General features: G+C 44.6%; 1 protein-coding gene across 1 annotated transcript in view; it reads right to left on the bottom strand.

The window, feature by feature from the left end:
- Nucleotides 1-26,331, bottom strand: part of IMPG2 (interphotoreceptor matrix proteoglycan 2) — an 89,763-nt gene that overhangs the window by 46,290 nt on the left and 17,142 nt on the right. Inside the window, exon 3 of the mRNA XM_077807306.1 lies at nucleotides 22,364-22,530. Within this exon, the coding sequence (XP_077663432.1) occupies nucleotides 22,364-22,530 (167 nt within the window). The remainder of the gene's footprint in view (nucleotides 1-22,363; nucleotides 22,531-26,331) is intronic.

Below are 26,331 nucleotides of genomic sequence, written 5' to 3'. Positions count from 1 at the left end.
TCGAGAGTGAATAGTGATTTTGGATGCTCAACTTGAATCACCTTGAAAGGCATTGATTTTCAGATAGATGCTCAGCGTTTTCTGAAAATCAGGACCTTTTAAGGGGTCTCAAGGACCCCAAATTACTAGGCACTTTTGACTGGTATCTTTTCAACAATCTTTGAGATTTATTATGTACATACATACACACATATACACACATACACACAGAGAATACGACAAAAGTGAATCCAAAAAACACACATTAGATTCAATCTCCACTATCCTACAGAGTCCATGCTAGAGATCAGATGCAGGTTCTAATTAACCTTTTCCTTTTCACTCTCACATCTCAGGAAATAAGCGTTAACTCTGCTGAGTTTGTGAATTCAAAAATGCACGTGTCTTTTAAACAAAACTAAAGGTTAAATTCACTTGGTACTGATTAGATTGAAATTCTTAGCTGGTTCGTATGAGTGACCGATGGGGCGGGGGGGAGGAATCTTCTACTTACATCATATTGGAAGCAAGGGAGTATCTGCACCCCACAAGCAGCTCCCCTGAGTATTCTTCAGATTTTTGAGTGGAAAACAACATGGCATTAGCAACATTCACTTCTATGATATAGTCACAGGAGTCTCCTCGCTCAACTCTGCAGGTTTGTAGAAATGGAGAGCAAACCATGCTGCTAGCATGGAGGGACCCTCACATAGCAGCGTGGTAGGACAAGCTGTCCATGTAGAAGTCCACACAAGCACCACCAGACAGCAGTTTTGGAGCAATGCTGTATCCCAGTGGACCGTCTTGCTATGGTATTTAGCTGGGCAGATAATAATGTAATTATCTACATGAGAGCATCACCTAGAAATGTGGAGATTCCTCTTTCATTATCAGTGTAAATATGAACAATTACACTTTTCAGTTAAAAAACTATGATATTCTTTACTGTGCCGTCTTAGGATAGCATGAAACCTGTCTTAAGCAACCATCCATGAGACCAACAAAAATAGGTAGCCTAGTACAAGCCGATCTAACTTAAGGTTAAAAAAAAAAACATACTAGAAACCTTAGGGACTCTAAGATGGTTCCTTAATAGAAAGGGCTGGCCTAGAGGAGGTGGTACTCAGTGCAGGTTACACTGTACAATGTACTAGGATGTGCAAGGGTTTTCTAGTTTGATAATAGGTAGGTTGTGAGTACTTGGAGATTTTATATGATAAAAAATAGTTCATTTTATTATTCATATGTATTACCGAACATGGCCAACTACCACCATGGCCATTTTACTTAGTGTGGGGTCATTTTTCGATTTGTCTTCTAGGAGGGGGACTGTGTCTTATTTCGTGTTTAGAAATGTCTAGCACATTGTATTTGGTTTCAGCCATGCTCACATCAATAATGATGATGTTCTATTGATTCTAATGGAATATTAATGAATGGCAGCATCACTGCAGGGGCAATGGAAGTATTAAAATATGAAATACAATAAAGTACATTTATTACAAATAAAAATGATATAGCATCCAAACAAAATACTGTGCACCTTCCACGCAAAGGACTGAGGTTTCCCAGCAATGGACTTAATATGGCTTCACCAATGCTACAGCATGACTATCCAGAACAGATCCAATCCCAACTCTAAGCAATCCAGTCCTAGCTCTATCCCCAATAAGCAGAGCTTAACATGGTGCCGAGTAACATGTTGCATACCAGAAATACCATTTTCTAGGTGTTAGCTTTACATTTGTAGGATCTTTTTACTAAATTACTTATTTAAAAAAATAGTAGGGCAGACCAAATCTTTTCTAGTCTTTGTCAGTTTGTTTCACAGCCTGAGCCATTTTTTGTATTTAAATTATGTTTATGGCATCTTTTAAAGTATCTTTGCCACCTTCTGCCATGCAAACATGAACATTAGTAGTATTTTAAAGGTACAGAGAACATTTTAAAGATGCAAAACTTGCCATTCTGCTGGTGGTGCAGCACATTAGGAACCTTGTGCAAAGAAAATTGCGTTTTTACTAATGTCACTATGTATTGATCCAGTACATTTCATGTGTTTAAAAAGAGCCAGGTTTTGAAAAAGAAGAACTATAGTTCGGCCACAAAAGTGACATCTCTAGAAACAGCTAAGTTAGAGAAGGGTTAGCTAGCTGTTTAAAAAGTCAAGCTGCACTAGGCCATTGCAGCTATTTTGCTCTCCTCCTCCACTTCTTCCTAGGGTTCAGAAGCCCTTGAGAGGGACCATTCCTTTAATTCTTTGAGCTAGTGCCAAGGGAGAAGCAGGGTCACAGCTCCCACCTTCACTTCCTGTACCTTTGGTAGCACCCTGGAATGGCAGGTGTACAGTCAGGAAGTAGTACACAGAAGAAGCACAGCAGCTGCTAGCAAGGACAGCTTATACTCTGCACACATGCCTCCCCATCACACCTACATAACTAATGCTAACTTCCCATTCCTACAGGGACCATTTGCGCACACTGTGATGTGGGGAGATGGTCTCAGATCAGATAAGAAGACTCTGAACATTAATATTTCATAAATTCACAGAACAAATCATTTTCAGTAGCCTATTAATAATCCCTCTCCCCATTCTCTGATTTAATCGGTTATTATAACGTGACACATGAATGCTGTATTGCAAAAATGTATTTTACCAAAATGCTTCTCTCTTTAGATCACTTGAACAGCTGGCCTGGTCAAGGCCAGCAGGCTTAAAATAACACCTACCAGCTGTATTTTGATTTGATGGCACATGCACTATATGCTGTCACTCTGGATAGAGCAGATTATGCACCCACACACAGACTTTCTAATACAGGACTGTGAGCAGGTGGCTTTCCCAAACTGCTCTAAAACATATTGCATAGAGTCAAAAACTCAACCCTTTCCTGTGATATGGCTTTATGAACAAAAAATTTAGGAATAAGATAATGAAGTTTAGTGCAAGCCCAAAACTTAGCTGCTTAGAGCAGTGTTTTGCAACCGTGGTCTACAGTCTAAGGGGTCCACGAAAGATTGTCATTACCATAGAACAGTGGTTTTCAACCTGTGGTCTGCAGACCTCTGAGGGTCCACAGCTTAGGTCTAAGATTTCCAAAGGGGTCCACACTTCCACTTGAAAAGGTTGAAAACCACTGGCGTAGAGAGACTGCCCAGCCCCATCCTATATCCTTGCTCCTTTTCTCTAGAAAGCCACTCACACTCCCCTTATATCCAGGTGGGAAAACAAGCACCCTGTCTCAGTGAGTCAGCAGAACCCACTTAACTCTTTCCCAGCAGGATCAACACATGCTAAGAAGGCGAAGCGTTTCAGAAAACCACTGCCAGCATGGTCAACACCCAACCCAATTATGCAGCTAACATGCTGTTTAAGTCACTACGTATGTTTTCTAAATTTAGAACAGTAAATAACTGCAGCATACCAGACACCACTATGTAGTAACTACTGGCAAATGATGACTTTTTAATAGTAATCTCTCAGTAGTTTTCCTGGGCTAGCCATTTCAAAAATCTTTGCTTCCTTACAAAATATAATCATCACTCACGGCTCATAAATGTCAAAATCTAAAATTAGAAGCATACACTGCCATAGCCTATCTTCATGTTTACATTTTAAAATGCAATTTAAAACCATCAACCTCTCATTCAATTTTGTAGCAAACTTGTGGAGCCTAATACTGCATGATTGGCTTTAAACTGGAGTCTCAATATGGAGCAGCTAGATTATCCCTTGATCCACCCTTGGTTAGGAGACCCACAGTAATACATATGAGACTATCATCGTGTCATTACAAAGACATCTGCATATCCACATTTTTTATTATGGAATACAGGCATTAAATAATTATTTAGGATTAGATCTTGCAGTCCTTATTCGGGCAAACCCTCCATTAGCTTTAGTGGGAGGTTTGCCTGAGTTAGGATTGTAGATTGATGGCCTTAAATTAGGCTGCAATATGCTCTGGATGGTTACTGTAAAAATAATAGATTAACCCAGTCAATGAATGAGTATATTCACTATACATAAATTTCAAAATAAGTGAGTTCTACTCATGGAGTTTATTACTACATTTCTAGCACATCTACCAAAAAAAAAAAAGAGCCTACATATTGCCTGAGTGGAGATCATTGATACCGTACGACATTAAGGAGATAGATAAAATCTGAGATTTGATTGTAAATCCTAAGAAGAAATGACCCTCTAAATGATACATGGCCCATCCTTCAGCTCCTAAAGACCCATGAAAAGTTCAAGTGCATTACTTTACAGAGTCACTTTGGAGGTCCACACATTATGTCCAGAAAGTAAAGTGTCACAAAGGGCCTAGAAAAGTTGGTTGTTTAACAGAGATTATTGTCGACTTAAGGGCAAGCAGAACAGTTAGGATGTAGAGAATACTTTGGGGAGGGGTAGTCTTTTAAAACAGAGATTGACAAAGAAGAGTGATCTCTTCATACAGGTTTTACAGTATATAACAGGGGTGGGCAAACTATGGCTTGTGGGCCGGATCCGGCTCACCAGCCATTTTCAGCCAGCCCTCGACCTCCCACTGAGGAGCGGGGTCTGGGGCTTGCCCCGCTCCAGCGCTCCAGCCGGGGAGCAGGGTCGGGGGCCGCCCCACATGGCTCCTGGAAGCAGTGGCATGCCCCGCCCCGGCTCCTGCGCGCTCCAATGGCCCCCTCCGGTGGTGTTGCCTGTGGACGGGTCAGCACGCAGAAGGGACATGCTGCTGCTTCCAGGAGCCATTTGAGGTAAGTGCCACCGGGAGCCTACAACCCTGAGCCTCTCCCCATGCCTCATTTACCACAGCCCTGATCCCCCTTCTGCTCCCCAAATCCATCAATCCCAGCCCAGAGCACCGTCCTGCACCCCAAACCCTCATCCCCAGCCCCACCCCAGAGCCCACACTCCCAGCTGGAGCCTGCACCCCTTCACGCACCCCAACCCCCTGCCCCAGCCCTGATCCCTCTCCCGCCCTCTGAACCCCTTGGTCCCAGCCTGGAGCACACCTCTAGACCCCAAACTCCTCATCCCCAGCCTCATCCCAGAGCCCGCACCCCCAGCTGGAGCTGTCACTCCCCCCCCCAACACACACCTCACTCCCCCACCCCAGCCTGGAGCCCCCTCTCACACCCTGAACTCCTCATTTTTGGCCCCACCCCAGAAACTGCACCCACAACCAGAGCCCTCAACCCCTCTTGCACCTCAATCCCAATTTTGTGAGCATTCATGGCCAGCCATACAATTCTATTCCCAGATGTGGCCCTCGGGCCAAAAAGTTTGCCCACCCTGGTGTATAAGATAATGAGCATCTTACAATTCTAAGGACCAGTTCTGCAGCATTTACCTGATTTGACTTCAAGAGTTTTGCCTTAATGAAGACTGCAGTACTGGGCTCCCAGTCAATTAAAAAGGCATGCCCATTATCAGAAGAAAACCCAATAACGCCCAATTTTAATGAGGAACAAGCACAGAGTTGGGAGTAGAGCTAGTTGGGAATTTTCTGTCAGAATGATTTGTTGATAAAAACGCATTTTTCCACAAAATTGAAATCCACTCCTTTCCCTCCACCCCCCCCCAGGGAAAATTTCAATTTTACCCCAAAATTTTGATTTTCTGTCAGGAAAAAATTTAAAAAAATATTTTGCTTTGGGTCAGTTCAGCCCAAATCAGAGTATTTCATTTTGTTGAACTAACCTAAGCATTTCGAGTCAGTTCAATATTCAACTGCATTTCCTATTGTACACATTGCCTCATGGCAGTTTTAATTCTGGCTCCCATTCTCTCCTGTGGACTGGGCTCCCAGTAGGACTACATCTCCCATCGTGTGATGCAGACTCCCTTCTGACCAAGCTACCTATTTCAGAATGTCAATGGTTTCTTTCAGCTAAATACATTGAAACAAAATATTGCAACATTTCTGAATCAAATTTTTTAGACTATTTAGCTCTGCAAAGAACAAATATCTCCAATTTTCAGCTCTATTTGGGATGAAAACAAATATTGAAATATCAGACTCTCCTGCAGGACAAAAATTCCAAATTTCACTCGGCTTTAGGGGTTCCAGGGCTCTAATTTTGGCCTTTCTATTGGCTGGCTGTGAAGCCTTTGGCAAGTCACTTCACCTCTCTGCCCAGATGTCTCCATTTCCAAAATGGAGATAACACCATATATCTACCTACTTCACTGGGATGTTGTGAGGATTAAGTAGTTAATGTCCATACAGCCCTTTGAATACCTAAAGCGTTACCCAAGTAGTGCAGTACTACACAAGTAGTAATAGTAACATCAGGGTAACAGAGGGTGACTTTCACCCAGTGGGATTATTTTTGGCAAATGTAATTTATATTTTCTAGGTTAACCTGATGAAAAGATGCTCACATCATGTTATTACACCATTCCTTTTGAAGCATGGACTGGATTTTAGCTCCCTTGCTCCAACACCTTCCTCTCTTACCAACTGCAATTAATCTTATACAATGTAATATAATGCAAGTAAAAGAAACCCGTAGTTTAAGATGAACACAAAGATTACAGCAATAATAAAGTATAAATCACATACACAGAAGCACAAAAGACATTGACCACATGGACCAAGTTCCACCAATTTCTGCAGCAAATCAGTTATGTGGGATAGACCTGCCTGATCCTAACAGATGATCCCTATGCAATGCTACAGAGAGGAGCAGTGGAAAAAACATGCTCCCTGCATAAATAAACACTGAGGGGCTTGAGAAATTCCTTCCTGATCCCACATTAATCTAATTCTGTCCAAATAAGACTGACTGAATGTGTTTAGTTTAGTCAACCCACATATCCAGTTTAGTATGGGGGTACTGGGTGGTATCGGGGGCCTGTGATATACAGAAGGTCAGACTAGATGATCTGGAGGGTCCCTTCTGGCCTTAAACCCTATGATTCAACATTTTTTATAATTTAGAAGCTATAGTTAACACAACTGTTATATATTTATTTTAATGTATATTATCAGTACCAAGGACTTTAGAGAATCTATACCTCTAATTTCAAAGGGTTTGAATGCACATACCTCACTTGGATATATTACTTATCCACTCAGAGAATAACCAAAAATACAGAAGATGACATAGAAGCTACATTTGATCTGAAATCTGATATAATTTAATTTGTACATAAATTAGTTAATTATAGTGTGTCAGTCAGATGTTTGTTTTGCCTAAGGCTGTGGTGAGTGGGTGTGCTGGCAATGAGATCTGACACTGTCCTGAACCTGTCCTGTGGTAGAAATGCCCTGGCTCGGGCAGAGTCGAGTCCCGCTCTGATAAACTCAATTCTTTGGACCAGGATTAACCCTGATTTTTGCTCGTTTATCAACAGGCCCAGAGCATGGCATGTGACTTGTAGCACATTGATACTGTGCTGGACTTGGGTCCTGGAGCCGCCTTTGATGAGCCAGTCATCGAGGTATGGGTAAATTTGGATACCGTGATGTCTGAGGTAAGCCGCCACTACCGACATGCACTTGGTAAACACCCTCGGGGCTGTTACCAGGCCAAAAGGGAGCACTGGAAATTGGTAGTGGGTGGTCCCCACCATGAAGCGCAGGAAACGTCCGTGTCCGTGGATACCGATACATGGAAGTATTTGTCCTTCAAATCAAGGGTGGCGTACCAGTCTCTCCGGATCCAAGGAATGACGGAGACCAGGGAGATCATGCAAAATTTCAGCTTCTTGAGATATTTGTTGAGGTCTTGCAGGTCCAGGATGGGTCTTAGACCCCCCTTGGCCTGTGGGATTAAAAAAAACAACAGGAGTAAAACCCTTGCACCTGAAATTTTGGGGGACTTCCTCCACAGCTCCCACCTGCAGAAGGCCCTGCACCTCCTGAGTGAGCAGGCTCTCGTGAGAGGGGTCCCTGAAGAGGGATGGGGAGGTGGGTAGGAAAGGGGGGACAGAAATAAATTGAAGGGTATACCAAGCCACAGTGCTGAGGACCCATCGGTCCGACGTTATGGAGGCCCAGGCAGGGAGGAAAGGGGCCAGGCAGTTGGAGAAAAGCCCTGAAGCAGGATCCAGGACACAGGCTGGAAGGTCACCCTCAAGCATTCCCTCAAAACGCCTGCTTACCACCCTGTTGGCTACATGTGTAGCTCGACTGAGTGGAGGATGCTGGCTGGTGGCCTTGCCGGCACTTTTAGGTCTTGCCCTTCTTATGGTAGGGCTGCAACCAAGGATGACTTCCAAACCTCTGGCTCTGTTGCAGCTTGAACCGCTTCCTAGCCAGCCCTGGGGTGTACAGGCCAAGGGTGCGCAGGGTTGCCTTGGGTCTTTCAGACCATGTAGTTTTGTGTCTGTTTGCTCAGAGAACAATGCCAGGCCATCAAACAGAAGGTCCTGGATGGACTGCTGAACCTCCATTGAAAGGGCCGATGACTGTAACCAGGATGCCTGCCTCATGGAGATGGCTGAGGCCATGGTTCAGGCTGCAGAGTCTGCTGCATCTGAAGATGCTTGAAGGGCTGCCCTTGTCACCACTTTGCCCTCCTCGAGAATAGCCAGGAATTCCTTCCTGGGTTCTTCTGGCAGCGAGTCCGAGAACTTGGCCAAGGACTTCCAGATGTTAAAATCATAGCAGCCAAGTAAGGCCTGGAGATTGGCCACTCGCAGTTGGAGGCTGGAAGTCGAATAAACTTTTCTTCCAAAGAGATCGAGCCTCTTTGCATTTATGTGTTTTGGGGTTGGCCCTGTCTGTCACGTTCATTGACTGTGGACACAACTGGAGAGCTTGGGGCAGGATGAACATACAAATATTTGTACCCCTTTACCGGGACATAGTATTTGCCCTCTGGAAATGGGAGGCAGTGAAGGAGGCTTCTGCCACAGAGTCTTTTCACCACTCCCTCGTGCATGGGCAATGCCACCCTGGCAGGGGCTGCCAAACTCAGCACGTCGAAGAGGGAGTCTTGGGATTCCACCAACTCCTCGGCTTCAAGCCCCAGGTTGAGGCAACACTTTTTAAGAGCTCTTGATGAGCCTGGGTGTCATCCTGAGGCACTGGGTGAGAGGGCCCCATAATCCACTCATCAGGCAAGCATGAAGAGGAGGCAGGTGCCGGTGGTTCTGCCACCTATGTCGTCTCCTGCATGGGTACCTCCACTGTAGCCGGGTACCCAGTGGAGTCCTCTCTAGGGTTACATCTGTGTCGGGGTGGGGGAGGCAGGCAGGCAGACCATCGCCAACCCGCTTGTCTGATTCCCCTGAGACCGACCCATGCCCCTGTGAAGGCTGTGGAAACCCCAGGGCATTTAGCAGAGGTGCTGGGGGCAGGCCACAGGCCCTGAGGCCACACTGCACCAGGAGGTGCTGCGGGGAAAAACGGTGACTCTGACGGGTGGCCCTGACCCACTGGTAGGGACTCTTCCTCGCTATTGGAGGAAGGTCCATGTCCAGGGGACCAGGACAATGCTGTTGGTGATGACCCTGGAGCTCCGCTGAAGATTTCCATGAGAGCAGTGACGCTCGGCACCGCAATCCCAGTGACTGATAGTGGTGTTTGGCGGATCAGCGACAGTAATCCAGTGATCTATGCCTGACACTTAGCGAGCTGTCTGTCATGTTGGAACAGGAGCAAATAGTCTGCCACACTGGGGATCGTCAGCACGCCCGTGGTGAACCGTACCGGCGACCAGTAACAGGGCTCTCTGGACCGGCAGGCTGAACCGCCAGAGCAGCGCCAGACATCAGGAGAGTGCCTTGGGTGTTCCTGGCACCAAGGCGGGGGGACAGGTTCCACACCTCTGCGGGTCTGCGCCATTCCACTGGCAATCATCTCCCCCCAGCCTGCGGAGTGCTGCCCAGAGTCCGGGGACTGACGCCAAAGACTCTGACAGGTGGGCCGAGCCACGTCCATGGTGTGGTGGCTCTGTGCAGGCGAGCGCTGGTGGGACACTCCCTGCAGTGAAGAGTGGTGCTGCACTGATGGGGACCATTGGAAGGGTCCCAAAGCAGGTTTTCCCCTGGAGCTGGGCACCTCCGTCGCCAGCATGGACAAAATGTTCTTTGCGGCCTGAAAGGCCTCTGGTGTGGACCGCATTGCCAGGTGCCGAATGCCTCTGCTGCTTCCCATGGTGGGTCTTGGAATGGGCTAGCCTGCTCAGCGGGACATTGGGCCCGACCTCCATCCAGAGGTGAAGAGCTGCCCCTTGTGGGTCTTTGCTCTCCTCCGGCCCTCTCCTTCCCTTTACGGGACGCAGGAGAACGTCCCCTCCCAGTCTTTCTTTGCTTTCTAGACAGTACCGGGGAGGGGGATCAGTGCCAGTCCACAGTCGACGCCGGTGGCGCGCTCTACACCGAGCCACAGTGCTAGGAGCGGACTCCATAAGGAACGCTTGGAGGCGAATATCCTGCTCCTTTTCGGTCTGAGGTTTAAAACTTGTACAAATGTGACACTTGTCGCTGAGGTGGATTTCCCCCGAGCACCTCAAACAGCTACTGTGGGGGTCATTGACTGGCATAGGTTTTCTGCAACAGTCACAGGGTTTGAAGCCCAGGGACTAGGGCATGCCTAGGCTAAGTCCCACCCGGGACTACAACTAACATTAAACTACACTAAAAGGGAACTAAAACTATTAACTTTTCAATGACTATATACAACAAAGTTCCCAACAAGCAATTGAGAGGAGAAAGCTTGCTGAGGCAAGGAGATGTTACAGAATCATCACTGGCGGTAAGAAGGAACTGCGGGTGGGGGGGCCCAGCAGCACCCCTCATACTGCGCCATACGGGCGCCACTCCAGAGGGTGGCAGAGTCGGTCCCCTATGAATATCACTAAGGGAAAAACTTCTGGCACCGGTGCATGTGGCGAGCACACACACCTTGTCAAGGTTCCTTCCCCACTCTGAACTCTAGGGTACAGATGTGGGGACCTGCATGAAAAACCGCCTAAGCTTATTTTGACCAGCTTAGGTTAAAACTTCCCCAAGGTACAAACTATTTTACCTTTTTCCCTTGGAGTTTATTGCTGCCACCACCAAGCGTCTAACAAATATAACAGGGAAAGATCCCACTTGGAAACGTCTTTCCCCACAAAATTCCCCCAAGTCCTACACCCCCTTTCCTGGGGAAGGCTTGATAAAAATCCTCACCAATTTGCATTGGTGAACACAGACCCAAACCCTTGGATCTTAAGAACAAGGAAAAAGCAATCAAGTTCTTAAAAGAAGAATTTTAATTGAAGAAAAAGTAAAAGAATCACCTCTGTAAAATCAGGATGGTAAATACCTTACAGGGTAATCAGATTCATAACACAGAGAATCCCTCTAGGCAAAACCTTAAGTTACAAAAAGACACAAACAAGAATCTACATTCTATTCAACACAACTTATTTTATCAGCCATTTAAACAAAACAGAATCTAACACATATCTAGCTAGATTACTTACTGACTTTTTACAGGAGTTCTGACCTGCATTCCTGCTCTGGTCCCGGCAAAAGCAACACACAGACAGAGAGAACCCTTTGTTTCCCCCTCCTCCAGCTTTGAAAGTATCTTGTCTCCTCATTGGTCATTTTGGTAAGGTGCCAGCGAGGTTATCTTTAGCTTCTTAACCCTTTACAGGTGAAAGCGTTTTTCCTCTGGCCAGGAGGGATTTAAAGATGTTTACCCCTCCCTTTATCTTTATGACACACCTACAATAGAATGGACATGAGCAAGCACTTGAAGAAAAACCCATGGTGCTATATGCTGTACAAACAGAATAAAAACAAAGTTCCTGCCCCAAGGAGCTTGCAATCTAAGAATAAGACAAGAGACAGACAGAGATACTGAGCTGGACCAGACAGCAAGAGGAAACATTCAGCATAATAGGGAGTGGTATCAGCACACTATCAGTCTTACCACTGTCAATGCTGTTGTAGGCAACCTGGCAAAGGAGAGTTGTAAAGATAGATTTGCAGGAAAGTAGCTTTTCAGATGTTTATGGGGTGCTCCTTCTAACCAGGAAGAGCAGCCTGGGAGAAAGCACAAAGGTGCTTGTTTTAAAATTTTAACAAGTGGGCAATGGAGGCTGACATCACTGGCCAATTGGAGGCATGAGTTGACATTTTGAGAGTCAATGAGAGATGATAGCTAGGGTGGAGATAGGCTGTGAAGGGCCTTGAAAATGAAGACAGCTTAAATGAAGAAGCTTATATTTCATGCATTAGCGAAGGGGGAGCCAGTGAAGGGATGCAGCAAGAGGGGTGACATGGTCAAAGCGATCGGCTAGGGAAATGATCTTTGCAGCAGCACTGTGAATGGATAGAAGCAGGGCAAGATGGCATTTGTCAAGGCCAGAGAGAAGGAATTTGCAGTAACCAAGATGTGAGATGATAGAGCCAGGAAAGGCCATATCTTAGAGATGTTATGCACAAAGAATCGGCAAGATTTAGACAGTCTGGATGCTGGAACCTAGAAAGAGGTCCGAGTTGAAGATGATGCCCAGGACCTGAGTGACAGGTAGGATGGTGGTAGTGTCCACAAGTGATCTAGAGAAGAGGTGGGTGGGGGCAGGGCTTGGGAGACGGATTAAGAACACTGTTTTAGCCATGTTGAGCTTGAGCTCATGGCTAGACATCCACAAGGAGATGTTAGAGATATAGGCCAAGATTGTAGTTTGGGCAGAAGGAGACAGATATGGAGTACGAAGGTAGATCTGTGAGTCATCAGCATAGAGATGGTAGTTGAATTTGTGCTTGCAGATGAGATTGCCCAGAGATAAGAGGTAGAGGCAGAAGAGAAGGGGACCAAGGACAGAGCCCTGTGGAACCCCCACAGAAAGTTGCAGGGCAGATGAGGAGGATCCTCTAGAGGACACACTGAAGGAGCAATTAGAGAAGTGGGAGGGAAACGTGGAGAGGACAGAGTCATGGAAGCTAACAGAGGACAAGATTTCAAGAAACAGAGTATGGTTAACTGTGTCAAATGCAGCTGACTGGTCAAGGAGAACGAGGATGGAGAAGCTCAGAAGAGGTCATTAGATACCTTAGCAAGAGCTGTTTCAGTGGAGTGCCAGGGATGGAAGCCAGATTGGAAAGGGTCTAAGAATGGAAATGGAGAAGAGGAATTTCAGGCAGCAATCCCAGATTGCATGTTCAATGACCTTAAAGACAAAAGGGAGGAGGGATGGGGGTGGTAGTTGGAAAGGCAAGTGAGGTCAAGGGTGGGTTTTTTAAGATGGGAAAGATTAAAGCATGCTTATATTGTGATGGGAAAGAGCCAGAGGAGAGACGTTTAATAAGGGAGGGGATACGAATGAGTGCAAGGGAGACCAGAAGAGGGGATGGGAGAGGGTAACTGGAGCAAGCAGAGGAGTTAGTGAAGGAGCACAGACAAGAATCTGTGACAGCGGAGAAGGAGAGAGTTGTAGGAGGGGAATGGAAGGTCACTTTTTTGTTTTGTTTTTTTTAAATAAAGAAATCACCAAGATCCTGTGCAGAGAGAGATATGGAGGCAGGAGAAGGGGAGGGTTTGAGGAGTGAGTGAAAGGTGGCTGGGATTGCCGGCAAGAGATTCAATTGAGTTGGAGTTGAGTTGTTTATCTAGGAAGATGGCAGCACTGAAGGAGAGAGAATAGTACTTCCCTGACTCTCGCCAGGGTTGTGAAAATAAATTCATTAATGTTTGGGAGAGGGTCAGAAAAGAAAAGCTGTTAGATATCACCTTCATGGGATACTAAATCCTACGTTTGAACACTCAGTTCAGAATTTAGGCAACATAAATGTACATTTAACATGTCTAAGTGTCTATTTTAGCATGCTAATGGGGACTCGGGCACCCTATTAAAGCATCCCGTGGCATGTTGCTTACTTCACCAACTGCCTCCTCAGTTTCCCTCATTGTCAGGGTAGTTTAAACCCTCTGACCAAACCAACAAAGCTGTCACTTCTGGGGGTAAGGGAAGCCAAAAACCAACAAAATGAACAGCGCTTTCAACAAGTTTAAGCCTTCACCTTGTGGTCCAGGGGCTCACAGAAGGAGTCCTTTACCAGATAAACAACTCTTCCCAGTCTGGGATTCCTTGTTTTCCTTACTGCCTCTTGGGTCTGTTCACATGTCTCCCTCAAACTTATACAGTCCTGCCTCCTTTCCTGGCATGCCTTCCTACAGTTACCTGACTCCCTGAAACTACAAATCCCAGAATGCCATCTTCCGGGAACGAAATCTGTAGGAAGATTGTGCCAGGCCTGTTGCCTGTTTTATGAGGCTAGCACACCATGTTACACACACCTACATTTGAAAACTGTGCCCACAAATAAATATTAAGATGGAGCTATTGCAATGCCAGTTACATTTGCATTATATTCTGAACTCAAAGTGGGACTTAAACCTCTGTTTTACATAAAAAACAGAGTTTATCTATCCAAAATGTTCATCACAATCTCTGGATAAAGCTTGAATTTTTAAGAATATGCTTATAAAAGTTGCAGATGAGACCAAGTTGAGTGGGATTGCAAGCACTTTGGAGGGCAGGATTGGAATTTAAAATGACCTTGATAAACTGGAGAATTGGTCTGAAATCAACAAGATGAAATTCAGTAAGTTAGATGCTTTCAAGTTGTCATGGCCTGATGGAAACTGCCCTCAGATACTTAAGGAACTAACTAAAGCAATCTCAGAACCATTAGTGATTATCTTTGAGAACTCATGGAAGACAGGTGCGGTACCAGAGAACTGGAGAAGAGCAGTCATAGTACCTATCTTTAAAAAGGGGAACAAAGGGGGCCAGGGAATTATAGACCAGTCAGCCTAACTTCGATTCCTGGAAAGACACTGGAAAAAAATTTAAACAATCAGCCTGTAAGCACCTAAAGGAGAAACAGGTGATAAGTAATAGCTAGCATGGATTTGTCAAAAACAACCTAATTTCCTTCTTTGACAAGGTTGTAGGCCCTGTAGATCGAGAGGAAGCAGCAGACATGTTATATCTTGATTTTAGAAAGGATTTTGACAATCCCACATGACAGTCTCATAAGTAAACTAGGAAAATGTAAACTACATGAAACTACTATGGGTGCACAACTGGTTGAAAAAATGTACTCAAAGAGTAGCCATTAATGGTTTGCTGTCAGACTGGAAGGACATGTCTAGTGGAGTCCCATAGGGATCTTTCTTGGTTTCAATACTGTTCAGTATTTTCATTAACAACTTGGATAATGGAGTGAAAAATATGCTTGAATTTTCTGAGGAGTTTTAAAAAAAATCCATTGGCTAGTTTCAGTTTAAATTTAAACTGGCCACAACTAAATTCACATTCTGAGTCCCATGATATTTTGGCCCCCTCTAGCCCCAAAACTACAAACTGAAGAAAGACCATAACTTGTTTTGTTTGTAAAAGAATACAAAAATGGTCAGCACTGACTGTTTGTCATATCTGAATCGTATGTGCTGGGAGAGCAGGAGGTTTACAACAACCAGGATCTTCTATGAAGTAGCTGTTAGCTTTTGACAGAGACCAGGAACTGCATGAATCTTCCCAAACCTGCATCACTTGACAAAACTGTGACGTGAAGGGACAACAGAGGGGGCCGTTTTGGTCTTTTTGTGATGGAGGTGGATGGGTGGAATTTGGGGAAGGGGATGCTGGAAGGCTGGTGTCCTTACTGGGGCATAGTTAAGGTTGTGGTGCATTTTTTTGTGGTGGATGGTGGTTGTGCTAGTTGTGAGATGTTCATCTCTGGGGGGGGTAATACAGGGTGTATACTGTGGTAGATTTAATTTTTCATTGCCTTCCTTTTTTAGGTTTTGGGTCAGGTACATTCCACAGAGATCACCGATACACAGCACAGTGTTTTTGTGTACTGATATTATATACACTTGCAGTGGGCCTGATCAAAAGCCCAGTGGAGGGTTCTAAACAAGAGATGCCGACAGCCCAGATGACATTCCCAAAAATTAGGACTCTCTCAGTCAAGATTTAACATTAACAAGTCTTAAGTACTAACAGAACTTAATACTTAGCCCTGCCTCAGTGCAGGGGACTGGACTAGATGACCTGGCAAGGTCCCTTCCAGTCCTACATTTCTATGATTCCATGGCTGCTGATTAGTAACAAATGTTCTGAAATGTACATAATGCAATTTTCCTGGCCCTTACAAGTCTGTGGGGCCGCCACACACACATGCCATGACAGCCCATGCCATACTATTTTAAAATTCCTGTCAGCTACCTATATTGTGGCAACTAACAGAGTGTACTATTTATTTATTTGTAATTGGATATTAAAATTGTCCACATTCCTAAATTGTTGTGCTTCACCATGAGTGTGAGTAGAGGCTCCACACAGACACAAGGTACAGTTAAGTGCCAGGCTCCGCACTGCATGGAAATCCGACTCACGCCTCCTGTCCCTCCAGGTTTCTTATTCTGAGAAGATCAGGGCCGGGCATAGACAGTTAATGATCATGTCTGAGAAGTCAAGGGCTTAAGAGAGTCTCAATCTGCTAATGAGGCATACCCTATCCAGCTACTCTACCCCATCCCATCTCCTGGTCTCCCTTGCAAATCTCATCTTGCAAATACCCTTTTTGGCCTGCTTCCTGCCACTGGGCAGCAGTAACCTGGCAGCTGCACAGAAGTGCTCTCATTAATGCAGGATCAGTCTCCTCTGTGCCCTGCTCATTAATCTGCTCTATCCTAGGTTTATACATGCAACACTCCACATCTGTGCCTTGCGGGATCAAGCCTATTGTGTGTAATCGCAGGTCTGGCTTGGGGGTGGGACGATGAGTGAATTACAGATGAGAGGGGCAGGAGAAAGACAGATTGGTTAACTGCCCAAAGTGTACAGGCAACAAAATCTGCACCGCACTATCCAAATGCCACTTCCAATTTCAGATAAGTGAACATCGTCTGGATGTTACAGCAACATAACCGCAACAAGTCTGGTGCCCATTTTGTTACTCCTGCATTTCTCCACAGCAGTCACACATCTACGCCTTTCCACACTTGCCATGACACAATGTTGGACCAATGGAAAAAAAAAATGAAGAAGGTTACTTACTGGTCACTGGAGTTCTTTGAGATGCGCTCTGCATATTCACACTCCCAATATACTTCCCTTCCTTTTACAGAATAGTAAATGACAAACACACTAGACCCTGCATTAGCGGTGGAAGGATCTGAGGTGGCAACCAACACCATGCTCTTTTATAGACACACCCTCAGCACATGCTCAAAACACTAAGGAAGGGGAAGAAGGGGTATGTGAATGCTTTAACAGGCACTGCTACCAGAAGGTTTCACTGTCCAAGCTACACCAGTTGGTATATCCCACGAGTGGGAATATGCAGAGGACACTCGAAGAACTGAAGGTCACAAAATGTTTTAGATACATTATTTAAAACAAATGATTTCTTCTTCTGGAAGGCCAATTTTTTTTTAATCTAGCCACCATATATGGATAATCCGTATTCTTATGACCAGAGCCAGTCATGTTATTTATGATATGATCACTGATGTAATATACCACTATTCATTCAATGTCTGAGTCTGGAATATGCAATCCTAAAGTGCTACCAAATATTAGACTTAGGTGATGGTTTGAAAAACTGATACTATACTGGAGTCATGACACTAGAATTTTTGCACAGATTTCTAGTGTTTATTCCATAGTTTTTACATGGCCTTGTCTTGTTGTTGTCAAAGCATTGTAAAGTAAAACTGTGGATATAATTGACTCTACGTCTATTTTGAATCTCATCTGGAAACATTTTTTTCCCTTGCCTGTATTTTATTACATTTCTCTCCCTCTGTTCTTTTAACTCTGTAACTATATACTTAACACTTCTGCAAAACATCTTAGGATACAATTGGTACGAAAAACCCCATGACACAATATTGTATAAGGTTAGGGTTATTGTATATGCTAGAGATGGGGGAGTCGCAAAATGTATGGATTTCAGTTCAGAAAAGCATCACAAAAGCCTATTCATATTGCTTATCTGAACCCTCCACATCTCTTAAATATGTGAACTTTGGTTGGATATCTGACCAGTGTTGCAGCATTTCCAGTTCCAGTCCTAGCTGGAACCTGGAAAAACCGAGGTCCATGAACCTGAAAAATAGTAGGATAACAGATCAAAGGAAATTTCAGAGCCTGGGCTAAGTGGTCGAAATACAAACTGATAGACCGCAGAATTACCAACAGAGTGTATGCTGCTTTGCTGTTTACTACAGTGCAAGACAGAAGAGATTCTTTCTGTTAAACAACTGAGTATGTGGACCATTCACACGCTTCATCCTGCGAGCTGCTGAGCTCCTGTGAGATGCTGACCACCATCAGAAGAAGTCAAGGGTGGGTATTAAGGTGCTCAGCATCTTGCATGAACAAGCTGTGACAGTCTGTACCCCTGTGTTCATCCCTTTCACAGGATTATGTTAACTTTTGTACCAAGTATGCCTGGTGAGATATCATTTCAAAACTCATGCCTGACTGATCATTATTGTCCTCGTAAAATATGTGTGGTAACATTGTATGTAAAGTCATAAGATTTCTCTGTATGGTATTAGAAGGACATATTCCAAGTCTGGGAAGCAGCCATAAACCAGTTCCCCAGAGACAAAAGGCTAGCTGATGCCTCAGCCAGGTGTCAACGAAATCAAATGGACCATCACCTGGTTAAATGTCAGCAAGAAAGAAGGTGTGACCAAAAAAATCTACATTTTGACAAAGAAACAACTTGTGGTTCCCATCCACACAGATTGTCTGTCACCTGAAGCCCAGCTGGAGAGACTTCTCAAAGAAGAGAGAGAACTATACGAAGGGAGAGCAAAAGCTCCAAATTATTCCTCCCTTTCTCTTTGCCCACGACATCCACAACAGCTGAAGAACAAAGGAAGTGGCATTGGACTGGGAGAAGGATCCTGACTGAAAGAAGTTCAGCCAGTAAGACTGCTGAAGCATGTGGTGAGAGAGACCTTTGCTTTGAATTCACTCTAGGTTGTTAAGTTAGACATTAGTTCCATTTTACTTTTGTTTTTCTTGTAACCAATTCTGACTTTCATGCCTCATTACTTGTAGTCAATTAAAATCTATCCTTTTGTAGTTAATAAACTTGTTTTATTGTTTTATCTAAACCAGTGTATTTGGATTGAAGTGTTTGGGAAACTCCATTTGGGATAACAGGATTTGTGCATATCATTTTCTTAATAAAATGATGGACTTTTTATGAGGTTATATTGTCCAGGAGAGAGCTGGGCAGTACAAGACACACATTTCTGGGGGAAAGTCTTGGACTGGGAGTTTGCTGGTGTTGCTCTGTAGTGTAATTCAAGAGTGACTGGCTACAGCACTCATACAGTGGAACTGGGAGTAATCTACATGCTGGACGCTGTGTGAGAGCAGATCAGGAGTGGCTGTTCTCACAACAAGGCAGTGTAAAAGGCACCCCAGGTTAGAGAACTCGAGGGATACAGCTGTTTATCAGTCCAGATTGTAGCCTGGCTTTGTCACACAAGCCCTATGAACATAAAAGATGAAAGACAAAGGGGAGCAAATAATGGACAAGCGCAGCAAAAGAAAGCAGATTTCCACAAATATCCTAAGGGTTTCATACACAACCTCCATCATCATCTCAGCTGGAGAAAAGGACAAGAGAAACAGGACACAACCCAGAGCTGTAGAAAGTCATCTAGGAGTCACGTAGACTTAGTTGGCCAATGACTCATGAAAGCCACACTATCCATTCAGGGATGAAGCAGCAACAATTAGGAGGGAAAATGTTCTTGAAAGTAAAGAGAATTATAAGGCGTATGTCTATGCAGACTAAAGTCCTCAGAGCCACCTTAAAACACATGCATTCTCTGAAAACTGATTGAAAATGATAGGGTAGGGTTCCATGTTTATTTTATCACAATGATTTCTAGATCAAATGCTCAGGGGGAGCCATTTGGATGTACTGGGAAGGTAGGAGGCAGTGGGGAGCCATGTGGAAATTTCAGGGTGGAGCAAAGTAGTCCAAGAGCTTAGAAGTAAGTGGTAGATGGCAGCAATGGAAACAGAAACACTATGTGAGTGAGTGCATGTATGAGAGAGAGAGAGGGAGAGAATCACCCTTGTGTAGGAGAATGGACAACAAACAATTCAACCTAAATTAATTGCTGGACTTAAAGCAATTCATTCTTTAATGATTTCATATGTAATATTAAATACTCTATCCAAAACATTGAAGCAACAGTGGGGACTAAGATGCATCAGAATGTGCCTGCCTTTATATGTAAAGACTAGAAGACAACAACCTTCAACTCTATAAAAAGAAAAGGAGTACTTGTGGCACCTTAGAGACTAACCAGTTTATTGGAGCATAAGCTTTTGTGAGCTCACGAAAGCTTATGCTCAAATAAATTGGTTTGTCTCTAAGGTGCCACAAGTACTCCTTTTCTTTTTGCGAATACAGACTAACACGGCTGCTACTCTGAAACCTTCAACTCTATACCACCCATACCACTATAATACTTCAGGTAGTTCAACAATACACTCAAAATGTAAATAAAAAACTAACTCCCTTAAAATTTTCCATTAGAACTTCATTCATTACCTAGCTGCAAACTTTTCCAAGGATAACTGCAACACTACCAAATTTCTTACATGTTTATGAAGGTTAACAACAGGACTCTGCCAGCATCCATCTACAAAAACCAACACATGAGCACAGACAGAGGCACCATTAGCTGTAGTGCTGTTCAGGTTTATATCCCCTGTGGGTCAGTCACTAGCAAGTGACCATGACAAATACTTGAGCCAGTCTCATATTCTGACCAGCAGCGGAACACATACACACTAACCAACACGTTACGCATCTTATAGGCTTGTGTTCCTAAGAGTCCTCAAAGCCTACCCAAGCGTTAACTTACTCATTAGCACACACAAATCTCCAATCTTCACAAGCAATGGAGATTTTTGGCTTTAAAAAGATCATAGAATCCACCATACATCTTAGAACAGCCTTCATCCTTAATGAACAACTGCTCTGTATGAAAGAAAAATGGACTCTTATATTCCATCATCAACTCCCTTCAAAGAAGAAATATATGCCTGGACTGCAAAAACCATTTTAAGCAAACACTGTTATAGAGCCAGACATTGTACACATACAAACTTGCACTGGTTTAGTTAAACCCGTGCAAACCCTTGGGATGACATGCCGATTTGGTTTAAGAGTGGCTTGTTTCAGGTTAGTTTAAAGCAGTGCCAAACTGATTTAAGATAAAATTAAGCCTGGTTTAAACCAAAATAATCAGTGTTCACACAGAGGTTTGCACCAGGTTGGCTACAGTGGTTTATAGTCCCACCCTTAGTTAAATCTGTGCAAACTCTCCATGTAGACAAGGCCACAGACTCTCTAGGCAGGATATCGAGTCTAATGTCTACAAACGCACACATTTGCAAATCATGTGCACGTGCATGTCTGAGTAGCAAATACGTGGTGACCGGAATGTCAGTATTGTCATTGTGCTGTTCAGCTTAGTAAGAGCAAGAATGCAACTGAGGCTCCTGCTCTGAAGTCCCAGGTGCCTACCACTTGAGCTGAAAGAAAACCTCTATTGGCTGTAGACAGCCGATGACAGGGGCGGGCAAACTACAGCCCGCGGGCCTGAGGGCTTTGGATCCAGCCTGCAGGATTGCCACCCCCATGGTTCCGCGAACCCTGCGCCGCTCCCAGAAGTGGCCGGCACCATGTCCCTGCAGCCCCTGGGGAGGCGGGGGGCACAGGGCTCCACTCACTGCCCTCGCCTGCAGGCACCCGTGGCCAATGGGAGCTGCGGGGGGCCGCAGGGACGTGGTGCCGGAATGGCGTGGGGCTAGGGCAGGCAGGGATCCTGCCTTAGCCCCGCTGTGCGTTGCTGCCACCCCAGAGCCACTCAAGATAAGCGGTGCTGGGCTGAAGCCCACACCCCAAATCCCTCCTGCACCCCAACCCCTTGCCCTGAGCCCCTTCCTGCACACTGCACCCCCTCCCACACCCCAACCCCCTGCCCCAGCCCTACATTCATGGCCCTGCATACAATTTCCCCACCCAGATGTGGCCCTCAGGCCTATGATAATCAGCTGAACAAGTCTGAAGGCAATGGTCCCACAAGAAGGCAATGGTCCCACATACGCACTAGCCAGGTCATTGCAGTGAATGGCACTGAGGTACTCATTAAAGCAAAATCCTCTGCATCATAATGTTTTGCTCTCCCTCAAATGAGCACAGTGCCTTATTTTCATAACACAGTACCTCTAAATTAATAATCCAGGCACCACAAAACTCAGACATGTACTTTTTTTTCATTGTCATTTGAAGTCGCACATTGGAGCATAACAATGCATGCTGGTTTCCTGAAAAAGATTTGGTAACCAGACCCCATCCTACTGCACTTACCTTCTTAATCAGGCTCTGGTGCTCTTCGGACTGACTGAAGTTTGTGCCCATTTCAAATATGCTCATAGTTCCTTCCTCACACAAACTCATCCAGTACTGATATTCTTCACGTGCTGGAAGTCTATCCCAGAATGTCTTGAAGACCTCCCAGACTGCTTCCTGGCACACTAGAGAAGCAGAAATACACAATATAAATACAAGGTGAAGGGTCTCTGTGGGTGTGGATAGCTATAGTTCTATTTTCTGAGTACTACACACTTTAATATGTATGAATTCTGCCTGCCTGTATGTGAGTGAGCAGGGTTTTGAGGGGGATTCAGAATGGAAGACCTTATGTATTAAAAGACACACATTGTTGCCTCCCTAATAGAGACTTTATATTTGTTCTTACTTTGCTTGCTGTTCTCCTTAATCTAAAATAAAAGTCACATTGACATGCTGTGTTCTGGAAAATACAAACATCTCCAGTATTGCCAACTTCAAGTATTCAAAAACTAAGAGTAAGACCGTAGAAACCATGAAATTGGCTTAAAAAAATAATTGATTTGCCTTCTGTTTTTTGAAACACTAAGGTTCACGTTTGCAAGCTTTCACTGCAACCAAGAGAGCTAGAGACTTAAATTAAAGCTGAGGTTTGCATGTATTCACATGACTTCAGAAGCAGGGGCTTTAAGAAAAACACCAAGTTTCTCAAGAATAGGCAACACTGCATCTCTCACGCTTCAGGGCCTCTTTAGTAAAGTGAAGTGAAGCAAATTGTCATATTCCCAAAACAGGCAGTCACTCCCATGATGTATTTTCCATTCCAAAGTTCCAGAAAGAATGATACCTTTTCAGAAAAGCTGGTGGACATTTTCCATTGAAAACAAGCCCTATCAAAAATGAATATTTGCACATTTTGTAAAAAAAATAATTCAGTGCAAATTATTGATGAAAAAGTTAGCTTGGTTAATTATTTTGCATTTTTGCCTTTCAGTTTTTGCATCACCAATTTTGATTGACAGTTTAGTGTCATGGCAGAATTCCCCCCCTCACACCCCCAAAATTGAGATTTCAATAACAATTGAAGGTTTCAAAATGGAAAAAACTTTCAATAGAAAAAATTCTGCAGAAAATTAAAATTTGGTCCATTTCTAACAGAATCATAGAATATCAGGGTTGGAAGGGACCTCAGGAGGTCATCTAAGTCCAACCCCCTGCTCAAAGCAGGGCCAATCCCCAATTAAATCATCCCAGCCAGGGCTTTGTCAAGCCTGACCTTAAAAACTTCTAAGGAAGGAGATTCTACCACCTCCCTAGGTAACACATTCCAGTGTTTCACCACCCTCCTAGTGAAAAAGCTTTTCCTAATATCCAACCTAAACCTCCCCCACTGCAACTCGAGACCATTACTCCTTGTCCTGTCCTCTTCTACCACTGAGAATAGTCTAGAACCATCCTCTTTGGAACCACCTCTCAGGTAGCTGAAAGCAGCTATCAAATCCCCCCTCATTCTTCTCTTCTGCAGACTAAACAATCCCAGTTCCCTCAGCCTCTCCTCATAAGTCATGTGTTCCAGACCCCTAATCATTTTTGTTGCCCTTCGCTGGACTCTCTCCAATTTATCCACATCCTTCTTGTAGTGCGGGGCCCAAAACTGGACACAGTACTCCAGATGAGGCCTCACCAATGTCGAACAGAGGGGAACGATCACGTCCCTCGATCTGCTCGCTATGCCCCTACTTATACATCCTAAAATGCCATTGGCCTTCTTGGCAACAAGGGCACACTGTTGACTCATATCCAGCTTCTCGTCCACTGCCACCCCTAGGTCCTTTTCCGCAGAACTGCTGCCTAGCCATTCGGTCCCTAGTCTGTAGCGGTGCACTGGGTTCTTCCGTCCTAAGTGCAGGACCCTGCACTTATCCTTGTTGAACCTCATCAGATTTCTTTTGGCCCAATCCTCCAATTTGTCTAGGTCCCTCTGTATCCTATCCCTGCCCTCCAGCGTATCTACCGCTCCTCCTAGTTTAGTATCATGTGCAAATTTGCTGAGAGTGCAATCCACACCATCCTCCAGATCATTTATGAAGATATTGAACAAAACCGGCCCCAGGACTGACCCTTGGGGCACTCCACTTGATACCGGCTGCCAACTAGACATGGAGCCATTGATCACTACCCGTTGAGCCCGACAGTCTAGCCAACTTTCTATCCACCTTATAGTGCATTCATCCAGCCCATACTTCTGTAACTTGCTGACAAGAATACTGTGGGAGACCGTGTCAAAAGCTTTGCTGAAGTCAAGAAACAATACATCCACTGCTTTCCCTTCATCCACAGAACCAGTTATCTCGTCATAGAAGGCGATTAGTCAGGCATGACCTTCCCTTGGTGAATCCATGCTGACTGTTCCTGATCACTTTCCTCTCGTGTAAGTGCTTCAGGATTGATTCCTTGAGGACCTGCTCCATGATTTTTCCGGGGACTGAGGTGAGGCTGACTGGCCTGTAGTTCCCAGGATCCTCCTCCTTCCCTTTTTTAAAGATTGGCACTACATTAGCCTTTTTCCAGTCATCCGGGACTTCCCCTGTTCGCCACGAGTTTTCAAAGATAATGGCCAATGGCTCTGCAATCACAGCCGCCAATTCCTTTAGCACTCTCGGATGCAACGCGTCCGGCCCCATGCTTTTCTAAATAGTCCCTAACCACTTCTTTCTCCACAGAGGGCTGGCCACCTACTCCCCATGCTGTGATGCCCAGCGCAGCAGTCTGGGAGCTGACCTTGTTCGTGAAGACAGAGGCAAAAAAAGCATTGAGTACATTAGCTTTTTCCACATCCTCTGTCACTAGGTTGCCTCCCTCATTCAGTAAGGGGCCCACACTTTCCTTGGCTTTCTTCTTGCTGCCAACATTCCTGAAGAAACCCTTCCTGTTACTCTTAACATCTCTTGCTAGCTGCAGCTCCAGGTGCAGCAGGCATAGTGTTAGTGGGTGGCACTTTGTTGCTGGAGGCAGTGCGTACTGGACAAGAGAGGGAAGGAAGGATGAGCCAGTGGTTTGGGCGCTAATTTGGGACTCAGGGGACCCAGACTCATTTTCCTGATTTCCAGTGTCTTCCTGTGCAACTTGAGCAACTTACTTAGTCTCTCTAGTCCTCAGTTCCCCATCTGTGAAATGGACATGACGGCACTTCCCTACTTCACAGGTGTATTGTGAGTATCATACATAGAGGTTGTGAGGAACTCACATACTATGGGAATGTAAGTCATTTAAGTACTAGTTCAACAGAGGTTCAGGTCACTTGAAGTTGTGAAAGACTCATGTCTCTTTTTCCAAGCATATGTTAACTCCAGTGTCCTACCCAAATTCCTTCTGGGATAATTACATTCGACCTTCATCTTTCCCCCTTGAAATTTCATTTGAAGGAATCAATCTGCATTTTCTCACCCATAAACTATTGTTCTGCTAAACAGCAGCCATGTTGCACCCCAGAAGTAGCTGCATTTCAACTGTGGGTAAAGTAATCCCTTGTACACTGTGCTCCCAATTTTAAAAAGTGAGTACCTGCACAGAAGATATACATTAACTGCAGTATTATGGTACCAAAGGTAAGGTGCAGCAAGGATTTAAATTTACCAGTATTATAGTTAGTTTGTACTGAAAAAGTTTCTAGAGTTTCAATTCTCAATACAATTCCTTTGAAGTCAATTGTGTGACTGACTTAAAATAAATATCGGAAGCTATCATTGTGTTAATGGCTACTGAAAAGCAGGGCTAGAATCATGAGATGAAAATGTGATGTGCTTAAAAAAGTAAAGAGCTATTTTAACATTACTGTATGTATGTACTTCCAAAGGGCTGACTCTGAGCTGTAAGCTGAGAAGGTTTGTGACCGCAAGGGTAAAGTCTCTTCCAGTACTGTATGTGCTCTAATCTCTCTCTGTTTTCCAGTCAGAGCAGTTGGTCACATAATGCTCATACAAGGA

Source organism: Eretmochelys imbricata, chromosome 1 (assembly GCF_965152235.1).
Source record: "Eretmochelys imbricata isolate rEreImb1 chromosome 1, rEreImb1.hap1, whole genome shotgun sequence".
Taxonomy (NCBI): Eukaryota; Metazoa; Chordata; order Testudines; family Cheloniidae; genus Eretmochelys; species Eretmochelys imbricata.
The sequence above is the reverse complement of the archived record's forward strand: the minus strand, read 5'-3'. Positions and strand labels throughout refer to the sequence as shown.